At 30.9% G+C, this 16,534-nt stretch overlaps 1 protein-coding gene across 4 annotated transcripts in view; it reads right to left on the reverse strand.

Annotated features, from left to right (window-relative positions):
• The window catches only part of LOC143069259 (disheveled-associated activator of morphogenesis 1-A-like), a 66,655-nt gene that overhangs the window by 31,432 nt on the left and 18,689 nt on the right, over nt 1-16,534 (reverse strand). For all 4 annotated transcript variants that reach the window (XM_076243799.1, XM_076243796.1, XM_076243798.1 and 1 more), the window contains exons 2-8: nt 10,012-10,188; nt 4,992-5,081; nt 3,671-3,721; nt 2,740-2,828; nt 2,319-2,454; nt 1,544-1,741; nt 387-497 (exon numbers count right to left, since the gene is read on the reverse strand). In XM_076243799.1, coding sequence (XP_076099914.1) covers nt 387-497; nt 1,544-1,741; nt 2,319-2,454; nt 2,740-2,828; nt 3,671-3,721; nt 4,992-5,081; nt 10,012-10,164 — 828 coding nt within the window. In that variant the 5' untranslated portion in view covers nt 10,165-10,188. The remainder of the gene's footprint in view (nt 1-386; nt 498-1,543; nt 1,742-2,318; nt 2,455-2,739; nt 2,829-3,670; nt 3,722-4,991; nt 5,082-10,011; nt 10,189-16,534) is intronic.

The following is a 16,534-nucleotide window of genomic DNA, read 5'->3' on the forward strand; positions in this document are numbered from 1 at the left end:
ACACTCAAAAATAAATTAATTGCATTTTCTCTTACAAAATTGCAAAAAATATAAGTAAAATGAAAACATTATACAATGGGTGGTTGGGTCTATAAAAAGTGCCACATATCCCCATGAACCATAATAGAGACTATCATGAGAAAAGGATTTATAAAAGTTCACATCTTACATATTTTCTATGCTTAACTGTAAACAGGTGCATCCTGAACCTCAAAATCAAAATATATTTGTCATCAATCAGATCCAATTCCTACATGTATATGATATTTGACAAGAAAAAAAGTCTTTTAAAAATGATTGATTGAAAACATGTATGAGAATATCCTGGTTACAGCCACATCTAAGAACAGCTGTTAGCTTTTACTGAGATCTAATGAGAATTTTACCTGTCCTGGACCGTACTTGAGAGCAGCATTTATAAAGGACATTATGGCTGTTTTTAGATTCACTTCCTCTCTGTATCGTCCTGTACTCCTCTCAAGGTCAAATATCAAACTCTGTAAAATGAAATCAATATTTTCAATTAAGACAAAGGAAAAAATTTCATCTTTCAAATTTCATGTAACTAAAAATTGAAACTATTATAATTTCTATGAACACACATATTATTTAACAATAATTCAATTTTGGATGTAACACGTCTTCTGATTGGCTGACATTATTTTGTTATTAGCCCATAGACATAATGTAGTCATGTGACCGTGATGTCATCAACTGTTTTTTCATAGTTTTCTACGGTTTAAAATGGAATTTAGAATTAAATTATAAGAAATGACTGTACTATTTTTTCTGTCTATTCAAAATAACATAAAAAACGTGGTGTACACTGTTAAATAACCCGCTACGCACGTTATTCAGTGTGCACCAAATTTTTTATGTTATTTCTTCATAGACAGAAAAAATATTACCGTCATTCCTTAAGAAAAAGATGAATGACTCCATGATACCTAAAGATAGTGGATTCTAAAATACTTTGAAATGCTGCTGTAAACACACCAATACTATATATATTTATATGCAGTTTGCATATGATTTTTGAAGTATGAAATTTATTCTAATGTGTTTTCACAATATTGTAACCGGTTTTGGAGGTCAGTATATAAAGAAAGTTTGCATGAGATTCAATTATCAATTTGGACAGTGTCCATTGTGGTATGGTTACTTAGTATTGAAGTCTAATATTCATTAAGAATTATTTGCTTAATGCATTGAAGTTGTATGTAAAGAATTAATATGTTTTGTATATATTTTGTAGATGCTTGATTACTATTTTTTATTGTTGATCAGATTGAGATTTTGTGATGTTTATAAGAGACTTTTTTTGTAGATGTGCAAGGTTTCTGTTTTCAATACATGAACTCTGTAAGAATTACGTTTGATAAATTATTGTGATCTTTGGATCTTGTTATTAAAATTAAGATGGTAATTGCGCTTAGCAGTATACAATATCTGCTTTCAGCAATGAAGCTATATTAATGTATTATAGCTCTAGATATTTTTTTAATTCCACCAGGGAACCTGCTTTATTTAAAAGAACTATTACCTGAAATCTGGTTCTTTCTGCAGCATATTTCTGGTAATGTAACATTGCCTCTAGAACCTTTTTATGACCACCAGGAACCAGACACATTGCACCAAGTATTTCATACAATGCAGTCTTTGTTTTAATGTTTTCTGTTGATAAACTTTGAGCAATGATGTTGACACTATCAGGGAAAGCAAATACATGAGCTCTTCCTTGCTATAATATAATAATATTTATAAAAAATAGTTTTATACCATTATATGAACAAAAATGTTAAGCAGAATTAAGATGCCATAATACTTGGGTCTTCTCATCACTCTCATTTAAAAAGTGACTGTCTGTCAGAAGAAAAGCAGCCATATTGGTTATCTGACCTGTGATTAGTCTTTTTATGAACTAGCCTGTCTATATGGAGTCTTGAAAATTGTCCTCAGGAATTTAATTCTGTTTGTAATACCTTATGTTATTGCTATTTATTTATCATTAAGTATATAACTGCAATAAAAAGACTTTTCTGTACAAATGAAGTGCAGATGAGGCTGAAAATCTTCATGTGATCCTTAGAGCTTGCAAGCTCAGTCTGTCATTCCACTGCACAAAGTGGGTACTACTTCTATAACATCAAGATATTATTGTTTTGATTTAAGTACAATCCTTCCTCACAGTATTCTAATTGACCCTCCTCCAGCCTATGTGTTATTTTTCATTCCCGTTATTTCTGAATGAATTCCTAAAATTTGCCCTTTATTTTTTATCCTTGTCTTTTATCCTTGCTCACATAAATTTAACTTACAGAATTATTCATAAGAGCCTTTATACATCCTATAACAGATGTATGTATACTGCTTTCCATTGTGGTAAAGTCCATTCTCTTTAGAAAATTCAGTAAACATTCTAAACCTTCCTTGTCCAAAAATCTTGTCACAAAACTGAATAAAAATATAAGAAATTTATACACATTGCTCAAAATTTGATGATTTGCAGCTTTTTGTTAAATTTAGTGTTTTAAATCAATCAAATGTAATTATATATGTGTACACATGTTTAAATGAAGCTAAAACATGAAATTTACAGAGATTGTTATCACTTAAACTGAATTGAACATGAACTTTATTTGATTTTCATTACAAAATACTTCAATCTATGGTTTACTTCTACTGTTTGGTAAAAATCATCATTAACATGTTAAACGATTTATTATTTATTGAACCTACCTCATAGGCTGTGTCCTGAGGGCTGTTTTCAAACCATCCACTATTTCCAACCCTTGATCTTCTTTGAAGTCATCAAAACTTACTCTAGTCTGTATCAATTCAAAAGTTTATTCTTAGTAACAACATGAAACTATGGACAATTTTTGCAATGTGTTTGTATTGTTCTTCACTTTACTTTTCATTGACTGCTGATACCTGGCAAAGGAACCAACAATGGCTTTGGTGGTCTCATAGTAGCATGTTTCTTTTCTTTTTTTTAAACATATCTATTTGCATGTTTGCCTTGAGTGCGGGAGGTTGTGGTTTTGAACCTTGGCCTGGTAAAACCAGACTTTAAAATTTGTATTTGCTGCCTCTCAACCAAGAACACAGCATAAAGGAGTAAGTGCAAAGACTGGTTGGCTTGGAGTCAGAATAATGTGTCTGGGTAAAGTGACATGTCTTCTTGCCGACTTTTATCTTGCGAGGTTGCCCATTAAATATGCAGCTCAGCAGGTCAGTTTAGTTATGTTTCATCAACATGTCCTGAATATGCATAATAGTTTGCCGCTAGACAGCATACATCATCATCACAGGGGCCAACATTGAACATTATGGAGTTTTGAAAATGTATCATTTTAGGAAAAATATTTAAGCCTTCAGCATTTGTCAGCAGTGACTATGAACCTTTCTGATGAAGATTTATTTAAGTGGGAAAATATGAAAACCACACAAAAACTACTTGAATTTGATCATATAAAAAGCAGATACAAATCTAATAAAGTCACAGATCCCATTTTTCGTTACTTTTGAAGGAACTATAAAGAGATATCCATTTCCTGTTGATTGCAGTGTATTTCTTTTATGCTTTTTCTGTACTAACAAGATTAATGATATGTAACAACTATGATGCATATTGATAATTATATATATATTTTAATATAATACATACATCCGATAAACTGTTAATGTTATCTATATAGGCGTCTGGCATTTCTCTGTCCTGTAATACAATTAATAAATCATTGTAAAATTTAAAAAAAAATTTATAAATGAAAAAAAAAAATACTGTCAATCAACTGCCAAATTAACACACTGATTTGATTCTATTATCACCACACAAGCAGTCAGTTTTATTCTGATGTAACAGAAGCAATGAAAACCTTTATCTTGATAAGATATGTTAAGATACAGATAGATGCAGATGTCATACCACTATCTGAAAACTGTTCACTATTAGGACCGAAATATAAGTTTCAATGAAGATTGTCCAATAAAAAATCATTGATCAATTACCATACCAGTATGTCCCTGTGTTATAGCTAAATGCAAAACTTAGCTAATTCATTCTAGTGTTAAGAAAGTGACCAAAATTTTATGATTGATTGATAGATGTTTTCTTGACATGGCCTTAGTACCAATTTGGTACTTGATATACATAAGGACATATATAAGTCTTGCATATTGAAATATAAGTTAGACATAAAAGAGTAAATCTGTATGTTCTTGTCTTATGGTTGTGCAAATTATTGTTCTTGTATTTTAGCTGTGCAAATTATTGTTCTTGTATTTTGGCTGTGCATCTTAGTGTTCTTGTCTTTTGGTTGTGCATCTTAATGTACCTGTCTTTTGGTTGTGCATCTTAATGTACCTGTCTTTTGGTTGTGCATCTTAATGTACCTGTCTTTTGGTTGTGCATCTTAGTGTTTTTATCTGTTACTTGTGCATCTTAATGTTCCTGTCTTTTGGTTGTGCATCTTAATGTACCTGTCTTTTGGTTGTGCATCTTAGTGTTTTTATCTGTTACTTGTGCATCTTAATGTTCCTGTCTTTTGGTCGTGCATCTTATTGTTTTCATCTATTGGCTATACATCTTAGTATTCTTGAATTTTGGCTGTCCATCTAAGTGTTCTTATATTTTGACTGTGCACCTTAAGTGTTTTTGATTTTTGACTGTGCATTTTAGTGTATTTGTCTATTGGCTATAAATCTTAGTGTTTTTGTCTATTAGCTGTGCCTCTTAGTGTTCTTGTTTTTGGCTTTGCATCTTAGTGTTTTTGTCTTTTGGTTTTTTCATCTTTGTGTTTTTGTATTTTGGCTGTGCATCTTATAGTTTTTGTATTTTGGCTGTGCACCTTATCGTTTTTGTTTTTTAATATGCCTCTTAGTCTGTTTGTCTTTTGACAAAGTTTTTTCTAAATGAACTGATGGTTTATCTATGTCCAGCTAATGTTCTTAACAGTTTGGATGGAGAATTCAGTATATATCCATACCTGAATTTTACTGCAATACAATTGCCATTTCTTGTCTGATGGCAAGTTAAATAAAGCATCTCTGTGGGCTTGGTCAACATCTAGTTCAGCCTGAAATAATAATAACAAAAAAACTCAGAAACATGAAGTGTTAAAATGCCTTTTTTTAACATTTTTATGGCAAGTGATCAACTCTTTTACGAAAACCACAACTCCAAAAAATCTCAATGAGCTTAAATAGTATACCAAAATTCATCTGTATTTCATTTTCAGGAATAAGAGTCCAAGAAGAGAGCTGTGGTGTAGTGGTTAGTGCATCGGACTACTAACACAAAGGTTCCTGGTTCGATTCTCGTTCCAGGATGAAAATTTCAGGAACTGAATTTCGGCACTCCCTTGACCATTGTTGACACCATTTGCAAGTATGGTCTTGAGGAAACAATAATAGTCTGTCTGAAGGAAGGGGACGATAAATGGCTGACCTGTGTTAAGAGAGAGCCATATCTCTTGCACGTAGCAGACACCCTTGTGGATTTCAAAGGAATAGGCTAATGCCCCTAGGGGACAAGACTCGCACCCGCAAAGTGGAAAGGGATTAATATAAGTTGCAAAAACTTGTTTCCCAATCCACTATAAATAAATATGTTTAAACTAACAATATACTGTAAATTCAGAAATTTATTATTGCGATTTTGTCATTTTAGACTGCAATTTAAATTTTTGAGATATTGAGAAAAATCATGTCTAATTTATGTAAAAAATTTCAAAATGTGAGTTCAAATTATTGTGATTATAACCCTGTCACATTTTTCAAAATAATAAAAAAATCGCAATAATTTCTGAATTTACAGTAGATTTTAAGTTTCATGTATAATTTTTAATGTTGTTAGATTAGAGATTTTTTTCAATTCAGATTGCATCTTAAATTCAAGAAGCAAATATAACTTTTTTATAATACAGCATATTTGTGAAGTTTTTATTCTAGAAAGCATCTGGAATGTCTTATTTCTTTTCACCTGGCACAATAAAAACTAACATACGTCCTTGCCAGGCACTAGATACAGTAACAACTTTTGAAGTTGCCATCTTCTATACTGGATACATCAAATACTATCAATCATATGAAGTCATTACCCCTTAATCAATCAAACTTGACACAATTCACAGGACACAATCACTATGGTTGTTTCTTAAAAATTCACCCCTCTCCTCAATATCCCCCGAAAAATTTGCTGTAAAATATTTTTGGCAACAGATTAAGAGCTGATGTTAAATCACAGTGACATTTAGGAGGGTATTTCAAACTTTCAAAATCAAGTTTATAAAACTTAATTTTCAAATGAAACAGCAGAGTTCATCCCATAAATCAAGAGAGAGGAAAAGTGTCAATTTATTATTCATAAAAATGTCTTTGACCTTACACTTTTAAATCACATAAAATTTAAATAACAGGTAAACTCTACAAAAACTATTAAATTTACGAAAGGTTTAAATTATTGCCTGTACATAAATACACCATATATATGACCCTGTACCTGCGTAAAGTACCAGCAGATTCATGTATTTGGAGTAGAACCATTGACACTATGATATATTCATAGTAATAGTAATACATTTATGATCATTTGATATATTCAAACCAAATTCTCATAATGACAAATGACATATAAATCATAAATTAATATAAATTATAGGGTCCTTTTTAATTAGTACAGGAAGCCAGAGTCCAAAAAGAAAACCACAGGCTTTTAACAGGAAACTGACAATCAGCGAAAAAGATAATTAATAAATATATTCATTTTAACTTTGAGAAAATTAAGAATTTAAAACAATATTATAAACCACAAAGAAAACCTGTTCTGTGATATCGCTGGAATCTCAAAAATGAACCACAGGCTTTCAACAGGAAACTGTGGGGCAATCAAGCAAAATAGATGATTAGTAAAATTCATTTCAACTTTGAGAAAATTAAGAAATTAAAATAATATTTCAAAACACAAAGGAAACCTGTGATATCGCTGGTTAGTATCTCAATTAATTGAATATAAATAAAATATACAAATTATCATGATTCATTTGTTTAAATAATATCCTATTTAGAAATTTGAACTTGTAGTAACCTTTATCTGAATTAAACAAAAGACGTTTAAAAGTAATTGTTTGATGAGATCAGGAGTTGACAGCCTCTGGATATACATGGATTATTACACAGATTAGTCTAGATAACATTTATGTCATCATGAATTGTAAACCAGTCACTGTGTCAAATACATTAATTATACCCTACGAAAACATATGTCATAAGGTCATAAAGGTGGTCCACTTCTTACATTTATCATAACTATTCTATATTCTACATTTCGTCAATACCATGTTTATATCAAAATGACATCAGAGTATTTCTTTTTAATCTAAAATGTTATTATAAGGTAGCAAAAGGGGTGGTCCCTCATCCCAAATTCATCAATTTGTAAATGGGAACAACACCTGAATCTATTAACCCTTTTAACATAGAAAACTCATTAAATTGATAATAACAAATATTTAAAAAAAAAGTGTTTTTTTTTAAATATTTACAAAATAAGGTGTTGTGTTCAATATTTAGTATGTAAGTACTGAAAAAAATCCATTTTTACCTATGTCTAACTGATTTATGAATGAAGTTTGTTTAATTTGATATGAAACAGTAACTTGAGATGGGTGCTATCTTGTTTCCTCTGCCACTTCACCCTAAGTAGAATAACTTCACAATTAATCCTATTAAGGAAGTATATCTTATACAGTTTTGATCAGAGAGGTTGATAATTGAGTTTGGTTCAAACTCTGGTCTTTTTTTTCTATCTTTACACATTTCTTAAATGAATTTGACAAACTTTTCAGTAATGCAAACATGAGAAATGTTCACAAAGGTTTTTTTTTTGCTTAATTCATGATTGCCTTAATTGCTCTTTATATTCCCCCAACAAACTGATTTTACCAGTCAACACTTAATATTGATGTAAAGATGCACTTTTCATTCAGTGCACAAAGTTAAACCTCTGTGTGTAAATTATCATCAGGTGCATTGAGATCATAAAAATTATGCATGCTTATTTTTATCTTTTAACTTTCATTTCATATTAAAGAAATTATGAAAAATTCTTTGAATCACTTCTTCAGGTTTACAACTTTGCATTTAAAAAATAAGCCTTTCGTCTGGAAGTTAATAATGACCCATGAAATCCACAAAATGCATGGTTACCACCTTACAAAAAAGTTTGCACATTTCTCAGTAATTTTCATAATTTAATTTCAGAAACAGTTGTTTCCTGTTCTGGCAGCTTGTGCAATTCAAAGAACTGTTTCTTTCTTAATATTTAAATATTTATATAAATCATTTTCCTTATGGTATTTTGTTTGTTTTGGTTGAAAATTATTATAGGGTTAGACATTTACTTCTGTAAACAAATTCCAGATTACATAATACAAAATTCATCCATTGGAAAAAGTGATACTGCTGCAAGCGTGGGAATTAATAAGTTTTATCACCAGCCTGGTCATGTGGTAGACTTTTAAATTGGTATTTTTTTTATTTTACTCAATGCATGCAGCATGTACGAGTTTGATGTGTCATCCTGGGATAAGGATACTGTGTCCAATTTAAATGACAGGTCTTCTGTTAATAATCTTCAAGTCTTAAGTCCATTGTATAAAGTTAAAATGTCATCATTATAAATAAAAACAGCATCAGCCAATCAATCATTCTGATATGAATTCACATCTCACATGACAGCTATGTACCATATTTGATTTGATTTGATTTTTGGTAATTTAACGCCACTTTTAAGCACTATATTTGGGCTATTCATGGTTTTTATTGTTGGAGAAAGCTGGAGTGCTTGGAGAAACCACTGATCTGCCATAGGAAAACTGACAATCCTAGTCAATTAAGATTGGAGTCCAGTGCACCTGCAAGAGCGGTGTTCGAACTCACAACCTCAGTGTTGACTGGCTAGTGATTTCAGTAGTAACTACTTAGACCACTCGGCCAACGACGCTCCCTGTACCATATTTGTGAAATCGATATAAAATTAAACAGAATCTTAATTGAAGTATAATTAAAATTTTGTGGTACAGTGTTTTGATAAACGATTTTCTTCTCCTGTGGCACTGTTTCCTGTGGACACATTTCAACACTCAAACATGTTTATTTTCCTTTATAATGTATTCAATGCTTAACCACAAAAAATATTTTAACATGTATTTTTCTTGTTTTGTGTGATGAACTGACAGATGGTTGATTTCCATGTCATTCAAGAATACATTACATGTATGTTTTTTGTATCTAACATGTCACGAAGACAAATTTATTAATACTAAATAAAGTCTTAATTGATAATTTTTGACAACTGTAATTAATGAATGAAGAAAAAATATAGGTATATACATTCTTTTTTATAAATTGCAATGTTATAAAGTACAACTTATCCCATTTGGGTTTAACTACAGCCTCAAAAATGTCTCTTTAAAATATGGATAATTGCTAATCCAGATAATCCTTATTTATATTCATTGTCCATTAGCCATTTTCAGACAAAATCTTACTAGTAATAATGATATTAAGTTTTATAAGAATGTTTACATATACATCTTACAAGCCACTTAATTTGAAAGATTTTTTGTGAAATGGGCTGCAGAGCACTTATTTTTCTAATTTCCTAGGCCAGATAAGAAATCAGCACTGGACATCAAAACCCTACTGGGATAAGGATTATTGCTGAGATACTTTGATGTAACTTTGTTTGACTCTAGTTTATCATACAAATAGATTGTAACAGGGCTATCTTAAGTGAAATCTTAAGATCACGACTATTAATAATAAAAACGTATATTAAATTTTTTTTATTAAAAAATCATGAGCAGAGGTGAATGATTCACTAAAAGATGTAGTTATATGATATAAATCATTGCCTTTGTCTACAATAATTTCAAACAGATGTTATGCAATATTTTGTAATAAAACTTATATAAATATTTTTGATAAAAACCACATAAACTTTACCACAATCTCCGAAAATTTTGTATCGATCTCGTTTTCATCATCTGGCATGGGAATGTCAATCTGAATGGGTTGGATAGGATCTGCTGCAAGACGCGTAATTTCTGGGGGACGTCCACTAAAACAGCAGCACCAGCTGCTTTGCTTTGATGTCATCTTTAACGATAATTAAACCTTCAACTGAAAAATAAAACAAGATGTTAAAAATCATTACCATCTATGCCATAGATATCTCAATCAGAACAGAATATATTATATATTTCTCACTTATTTTTATACCCATTGGCCATAAATGCATTTAAGCAATAAGAACATTTTATACACTGTTCAATTACCGATAAAATTGTCCAACCACATTGAAGGAAGTCAATATAATCATACTGAACCCTTTTAGACACTTTTTTTTATATTGTGACTTTAAAAAACCCACAAAAGCATGAAAAAGAGTAGTGAACGAATGACATCAAATGTGTTGAAAAACTGCAAAAAAATGAGTGTTCAATAATAATATTAAAATTAACATGGTCAAGAAGACAAATAAACACTGAAATGAATATATACAAAGAAAAGTACAAAGGACACTACAATCCCAGACATTGTTCAGTAAGCTTTCAGGTGACCTTGGCCTTTGGTCCACATGTACATTGTTACATGGTCCTTAAGTGACCTTTCACTTCACCAGGGCTGTAGACAATATTAGAATATAACTGCAAAGCTGTGGTCTTATATTCATAAAAGCCTTAATCTTGTATTAAATGTAGGTCAGACGGCCTTGATCTCTGACGTAATGAATGAAAAAGTTCTTGCATTCTGCATGATTGAGTGCAGACAAAGTGGTAGAAAAAGAAGGCTAAACACACAGACAGATGGTGGAATTACTATATTCCTTCTACAACTGTGATGTAATGGAATAATTAAAATCAACAATTAGAAGAAATTTGCAACATGAGAACATAAAGTGTGTTGTATAATAGGTCACTTTCCTACGCAAAAACCAAACCAGATTCATAATCCAGATTATTTTATTCAACAAGATCTGAATTAAAGACAAAATTTCTGAACAATCAACACATTAAGTTTGAACTCCAAACTTACTAAAAACCAATTCAAAATTGTCAAAACCAATTATCATATTTTTTTTAACTAATATCTAATATTTCGTGATAATTGGTAAATGAATATGTAACATATTTGAAGGGCAATATAACATTTATGTAATATATATATATATCCTTTGTTAACAAAAGGAAAGATAAAATGATGTTGTAATATATAGTACAACTAAGTAACTAAATCATTTTAAAACCTTAATATTTTTGTTACACACTCAAACATTGTAAGGAGATTGGGAAGTGGTAATAGGTCAATATGTCTCAGATTAAGGTGATTATTTGCCACATATAGATCTCATTCTGGTCAACCAACTCATAAAGATAATATTAACTTTTAATCATAATCAAATGAGGATGGAACTTCTTAAAAACAAATAAATTTCCTGTGGCTTAAAATGATGAATTATTAACATTACACATTGTAAATGCACTGAAGGTATACACCTGGAAAATTGTTTACTAAAAAAACAAAGATAGATGTGCAACATCCTATTTAAATATATTACAACAAATTTGTAAAACAAATTAGTGGGTAAATAAGTACAGAAACATATTCCACGTTCTAAAAATGATTAAATGAAGCAGAGTCATAAAATACAATATATGTCTCTGAGTGAAGGAATGGTACCATGTTTCTTATAACTAACTTGCCAGGAGTGATAGAACAGCAATAAAATAGCCAACTAACTAGTGGTTTATTATTGACCACTCATTTGGAATCTAAATAAATCTGCTATAATCAAACAAATATTCCTTGTAGCATACTGTGTAGAGATAAAACACTGGTGCAGAATAAAATCAAAATTACTACAGATTTACTATTTTGAAAGTGAGGATCTGAATGAGGTTTACATATTGTTTTACATTTGTCATTTTGAGGCCTTTTATAGCAGACTATGCGGTATGGGCTATGCTCATTGTTGAAGGCTGTACAGTGACCTATAATTGTTAACTTATTTGTCATTTGTTGTTCAGAGTTGTCTCATTGGTAATCATACCAACTCTTCTTTTTTATATAATAGAGACTAATGGGTAATACTAGACAATGGTCCAAAAATAATGGGCAAAAACAATAATTAGTAGTAAAAATTATCTTTTAGAAAATTAATAATATAGAAATGATGACCCCACCCCCTACCGTATCCAGATCCTCATAACCAGTACAAAAATGTATTTATGATTTGGGATACTCGTAAATAATTTATGTTAAAAGCTCAAAAATTCAAATAAAAAAAGTGGATATTAAGCAGATCTATGCAATTTAATGCTATTCAAAAAAATCTAAATTGAATCAGAGAATTGCTGTTGTCACAAAAGAAGTCTGGTAAAAATTTGTGAGAAAAAGAAAAATATGTTGTTTGTGTAATCAGGATCAGATGGTTATGTAATACAATTTCAACCCCTATAAGTTAGGAAATTTATTCACAGCAGTTTTATTTTTGCAGTTACAGGCCATGCACAAATTAATAAAAATGCAATCAGGATGATTTAGAGCTTGACATATTATACATTGTATAGACACCTGTTTATTGGTGGAGACTGTGTGTTACCCCCTAGATAAATCTTGCTGTCGTGCTGACCATTACTGGTACCCTATATCAAATTTATTTATATACCCAGTGGACATTTCCATCATTTTGTACCACAAATGTGAAAACATGAAATTCAAATTAAAGTGACTATGAATCTTAACCAAAAAAAATGTGTTATTATAAAAACACGCTACACCATGTACACCATAGTGGAGTCTGAATAAATATAAACATTTCTCAATTCTGAATGTCAGAGCATTCAAATGTATTGGTATCTCAAAATGTATGAAAGCGCTTCATATTTCAAGTTGGCCACAGTAAAAATATCCATCAACCTAACAAATTACAAGTTGCCAGGTACATACGATCAATCAATTTCTAAAAAAAACTCAGTCTCCTTTCTTTATCTTTAACACATCAGAAAAAACAACCAATTTAAATTGTTTACATTATATTCTAAGATCAAATTTTGTTTGGTAAATAAGTACAGAAAAAGCTCTGAAGTTTTCGAACTTCTATAGCACACAACCTTAATGATAGAATGGTAACATGTTTCTATACTTAACTAACCAGACAGAAAACTTGGCAGCAGTGATAGTATAGTAATAAAATAGCCAGCTAAACTTGTTAGTTTATGATTGACCACTCATTTAGAATCTAAATAAACCTCCTATAATCAAACAAGTGTTCTTTGAAACACACAGTGTTCAGATACTGTGAGTTTGTAAAACAGCTGGCCATATATACATGAAAGTTTTCTAAATAAACAGAATAAACATAATCCTATCCAATGTTTGTACATGTATCTTAATAAAATTGAGAATGGAAATAGGAAATGTATCGAAGAGACAACCAGATGCTCCGCAGAGGTTGAACCCTGAACGGTTGGGGCAAGTATGGACACAACATTCAAGCGGGATTCAGCTCTAAATTTGGATTGTGATTAAATAGTTGACACAGCATAGGTTTCTGACACAGAATGAATGTGGTCTAATGAACTTAAAATATTTTTTTTTGCCTTTGAGCAATTCACTATGCTTTTGAATATTAATCCTCTCAAAAAAAATGTTTGAAGAAATTTTCTTATTATTTATGAAATCTGAAATGAGAAAAATTTAACCCCCCCATTTTTTTCACATCCCCCTTTCCCTTTTTTCCAAAACTGATCTCAATTCAAACTTCTAATGGAGTTTGCAACAATAACTACTCATTTAAATACATCATAAAATATTAAAATGTAAAATAAATTGCTTGTTATCATAGGCGGATCCAGGGGGGGGGCCTGGGGGGCCCGGCCCCCCCCCCCCCCTTTCGTGGGAAAAATTTGGTTGATTATATAGGGAATCACTGAAGCATGACTGGAGCGGGCCCCCCTTAGGAAAAGTTCTGGATCCGCCACTGGTTATCACTGAATGGTAAAGATTGTTTTAATTTATCAGTTGGTAGTAAAAGTGAATATACATTGTATATTGTATAAAACAATGATTTAAGTTGATTCAACTACTATTCTGGACAAAGAAAGATAACTCCAATTGAAAATTTCTTGCTATTGCACAATATTGTGCAATTAGATATTTCTTGCTATTGCACAATACTGTGCAATTGAAAATATTTGCTATTGCACAATACTGTGCAATTGAAGATTTCTTGCTATTGCTGAATACTGTGCAATTGAAAATTTCTTGCTATTGCACAATATACTAAATATAATAATTTTGGATCCTGATTGTGCAATACTGTGCAATTGAAAATTTCTTGCTATTGCACAATACTGTGCAATTGAAGATTTCTTGCTATTGCTGAATACTGTGCAATTGAAAATTTCTTGCTATTGCACAATATACTAAATATAATAATTTTGGATCCTGATTTGGACCAACTTGAAAACTAGGCCCATAATCAAAAATCTAAGTACATGTTTAGATTCAGCATATCAAAGAAGCCCAAGAATTCAATTTTTGATGAAATCAAACAAAGTTTAATTTTGGACCCCGATTTGGACCAACTTGAAAACTGGGCCAATAATCAAAAATCTAAGAACATTTTTAGATTCAGCATATCAAAGAACCCCAAGGATTCAATTTTTGTTAAAATCAAACTAAGTTTAATTTTGGACCCTTTGGACCTTAATGTAGACCAATTTGAAAACAGGACCAAAAATTAAGAATCTACATACACAGTTAGGTTCGGCATATCAAAGAACCCCAAATATTCAATTTTTGATGAAATCAAACAAAGTTTAATTTTGGACCCTTTGGGCCCCTTATTCCTAAACTGTTGGGACCAAAACTTCCAAAATCAATCCCAACCTTCCTTTTATGGTCATAATCCTTGTGTTTAAATTTCATAGATTTCTATTTACTTATACTAAAGTTATGGTGCGAAATCCAAGAAAAATGCTTATTTGGGCCCCTTTTTGGCCCCTAATTCCTTAACTGTTCGGACCTCAACTCCCAAAATCAATCCCAACCTTCCTTTTGTGGTCATAAACCTTGTGTTTAAATTTCATTGATTTCTATTTACTTAAACTAAAGTTATTGTGCGAAAACCAAGAATAATGCTTATTTGGGCCCTTTTTTGGCCCCTAATTCCTAAACTGTTGTAACCAAAACTCCCAAAATCAATCCCAACCTTTCTTTTGTGGTCATAAACCTTGTGTCAAAATTTCATAGATTTCTATTTACTTAAACTAAAGTTATAGTGCGCAAACCAAGAAAATGCTTATTTTGGCCCTTTTTAGCCCCTAATTCCTAAAATGTTGGGACCTCAACTTCCAAAATCAATCCCAACTTTTTACTAAAGTTAGGTAGCAATAAACAGTTAGGAAAAAATACTAAAGTTTGCCCTTATGAATTTTACCATCCCCTTTTCATTGCTTTCTTGCAATATCAAGCTTACTGTTTGTGTCATATATGGGCATATGTATGCAATCAGAATCTTCCATAGATTCTATATCCAGTACATTAAATGGTAAAATATAATTTCTTTTTGGTGTATCCATGGCAACAATCTGCATTTATTTGTTATAAAATATTGCAAAAAGGGGGGGAAAGATGTCGCATATTTCCCCCAAATTTGGATAAAAGTAGAATTTCAATCGCATGAAGTAATACCTTTTCTGAAACTGTGTACATATATCATTCAGCAAATCCAATGAAAATCATATGTCTTTCGTCTCATTTTTTTGTAAAATTGCGTCAAAAACTTCGTGTAGAAAAAGAGTGTTTGTAAACAGTACATTAATTTCTGGACCGATGGCCGGTCTAGCTATGAAAATACGGATTGTCAAACAGAAAACAGCCCATAAAACATGTAAAACATAATCTTGATGCACTTATAAACCATCTTTGAAGGCTAAATTAGCACTCATCTGTCTAAAAATGAATTTTATTACACAATAACTTTCCTATTTGAAAAATCCACCGGGGCCAAAATGCGAAACTAAACTCCTAACTGTGTATTGCTACCTTAATAGTATATATTTTTTTCAAATTTTCCCTTTTAACTTATTTTCTGAGTTCTGCTAGCTAATACGAGTAAAATGGCCTTTTATTTTTGAAAATTGGTTGAGTAATGAATATTTTATGAAGGTTAGCAGTTGACACTAAAACGCGACAAAAACTGATTTTAAAGAAAGGTGCCAAGTCAAAGTGTAAAATCTTGTCTCTACCTCAATATTTAGCCAAATCTTAAAAACTGTACCTCTTTTGTCAGTTTTTAATGTTGAATATCTTAATAAGATCTCTGATGATGCAACATTGTATAAAATTTAGCAATTTCAAGCATAAAAATGTTAATCTTTATGCTTATTGCATACCAAAGACTTGATTAAAAAACTTGGTGATAGGGAATCAATTTCTTACATCTGATTTAACTATACAT

This window comes from Mytilus galloprovincialis, chromosome 3 (genome assembly GCF_965363235.1).
Source record: "Mytilus galloprovincialis chromosome 3, xbMytGall1.hap1.1, whole genome shotgun sequence".
Lineage (NCBI taxonomy): Eukaryota > Metazoa > Mollusca > Bivalvia > Mytilida > Mytilidae > Mytilus > Mytilus galloprovincialis.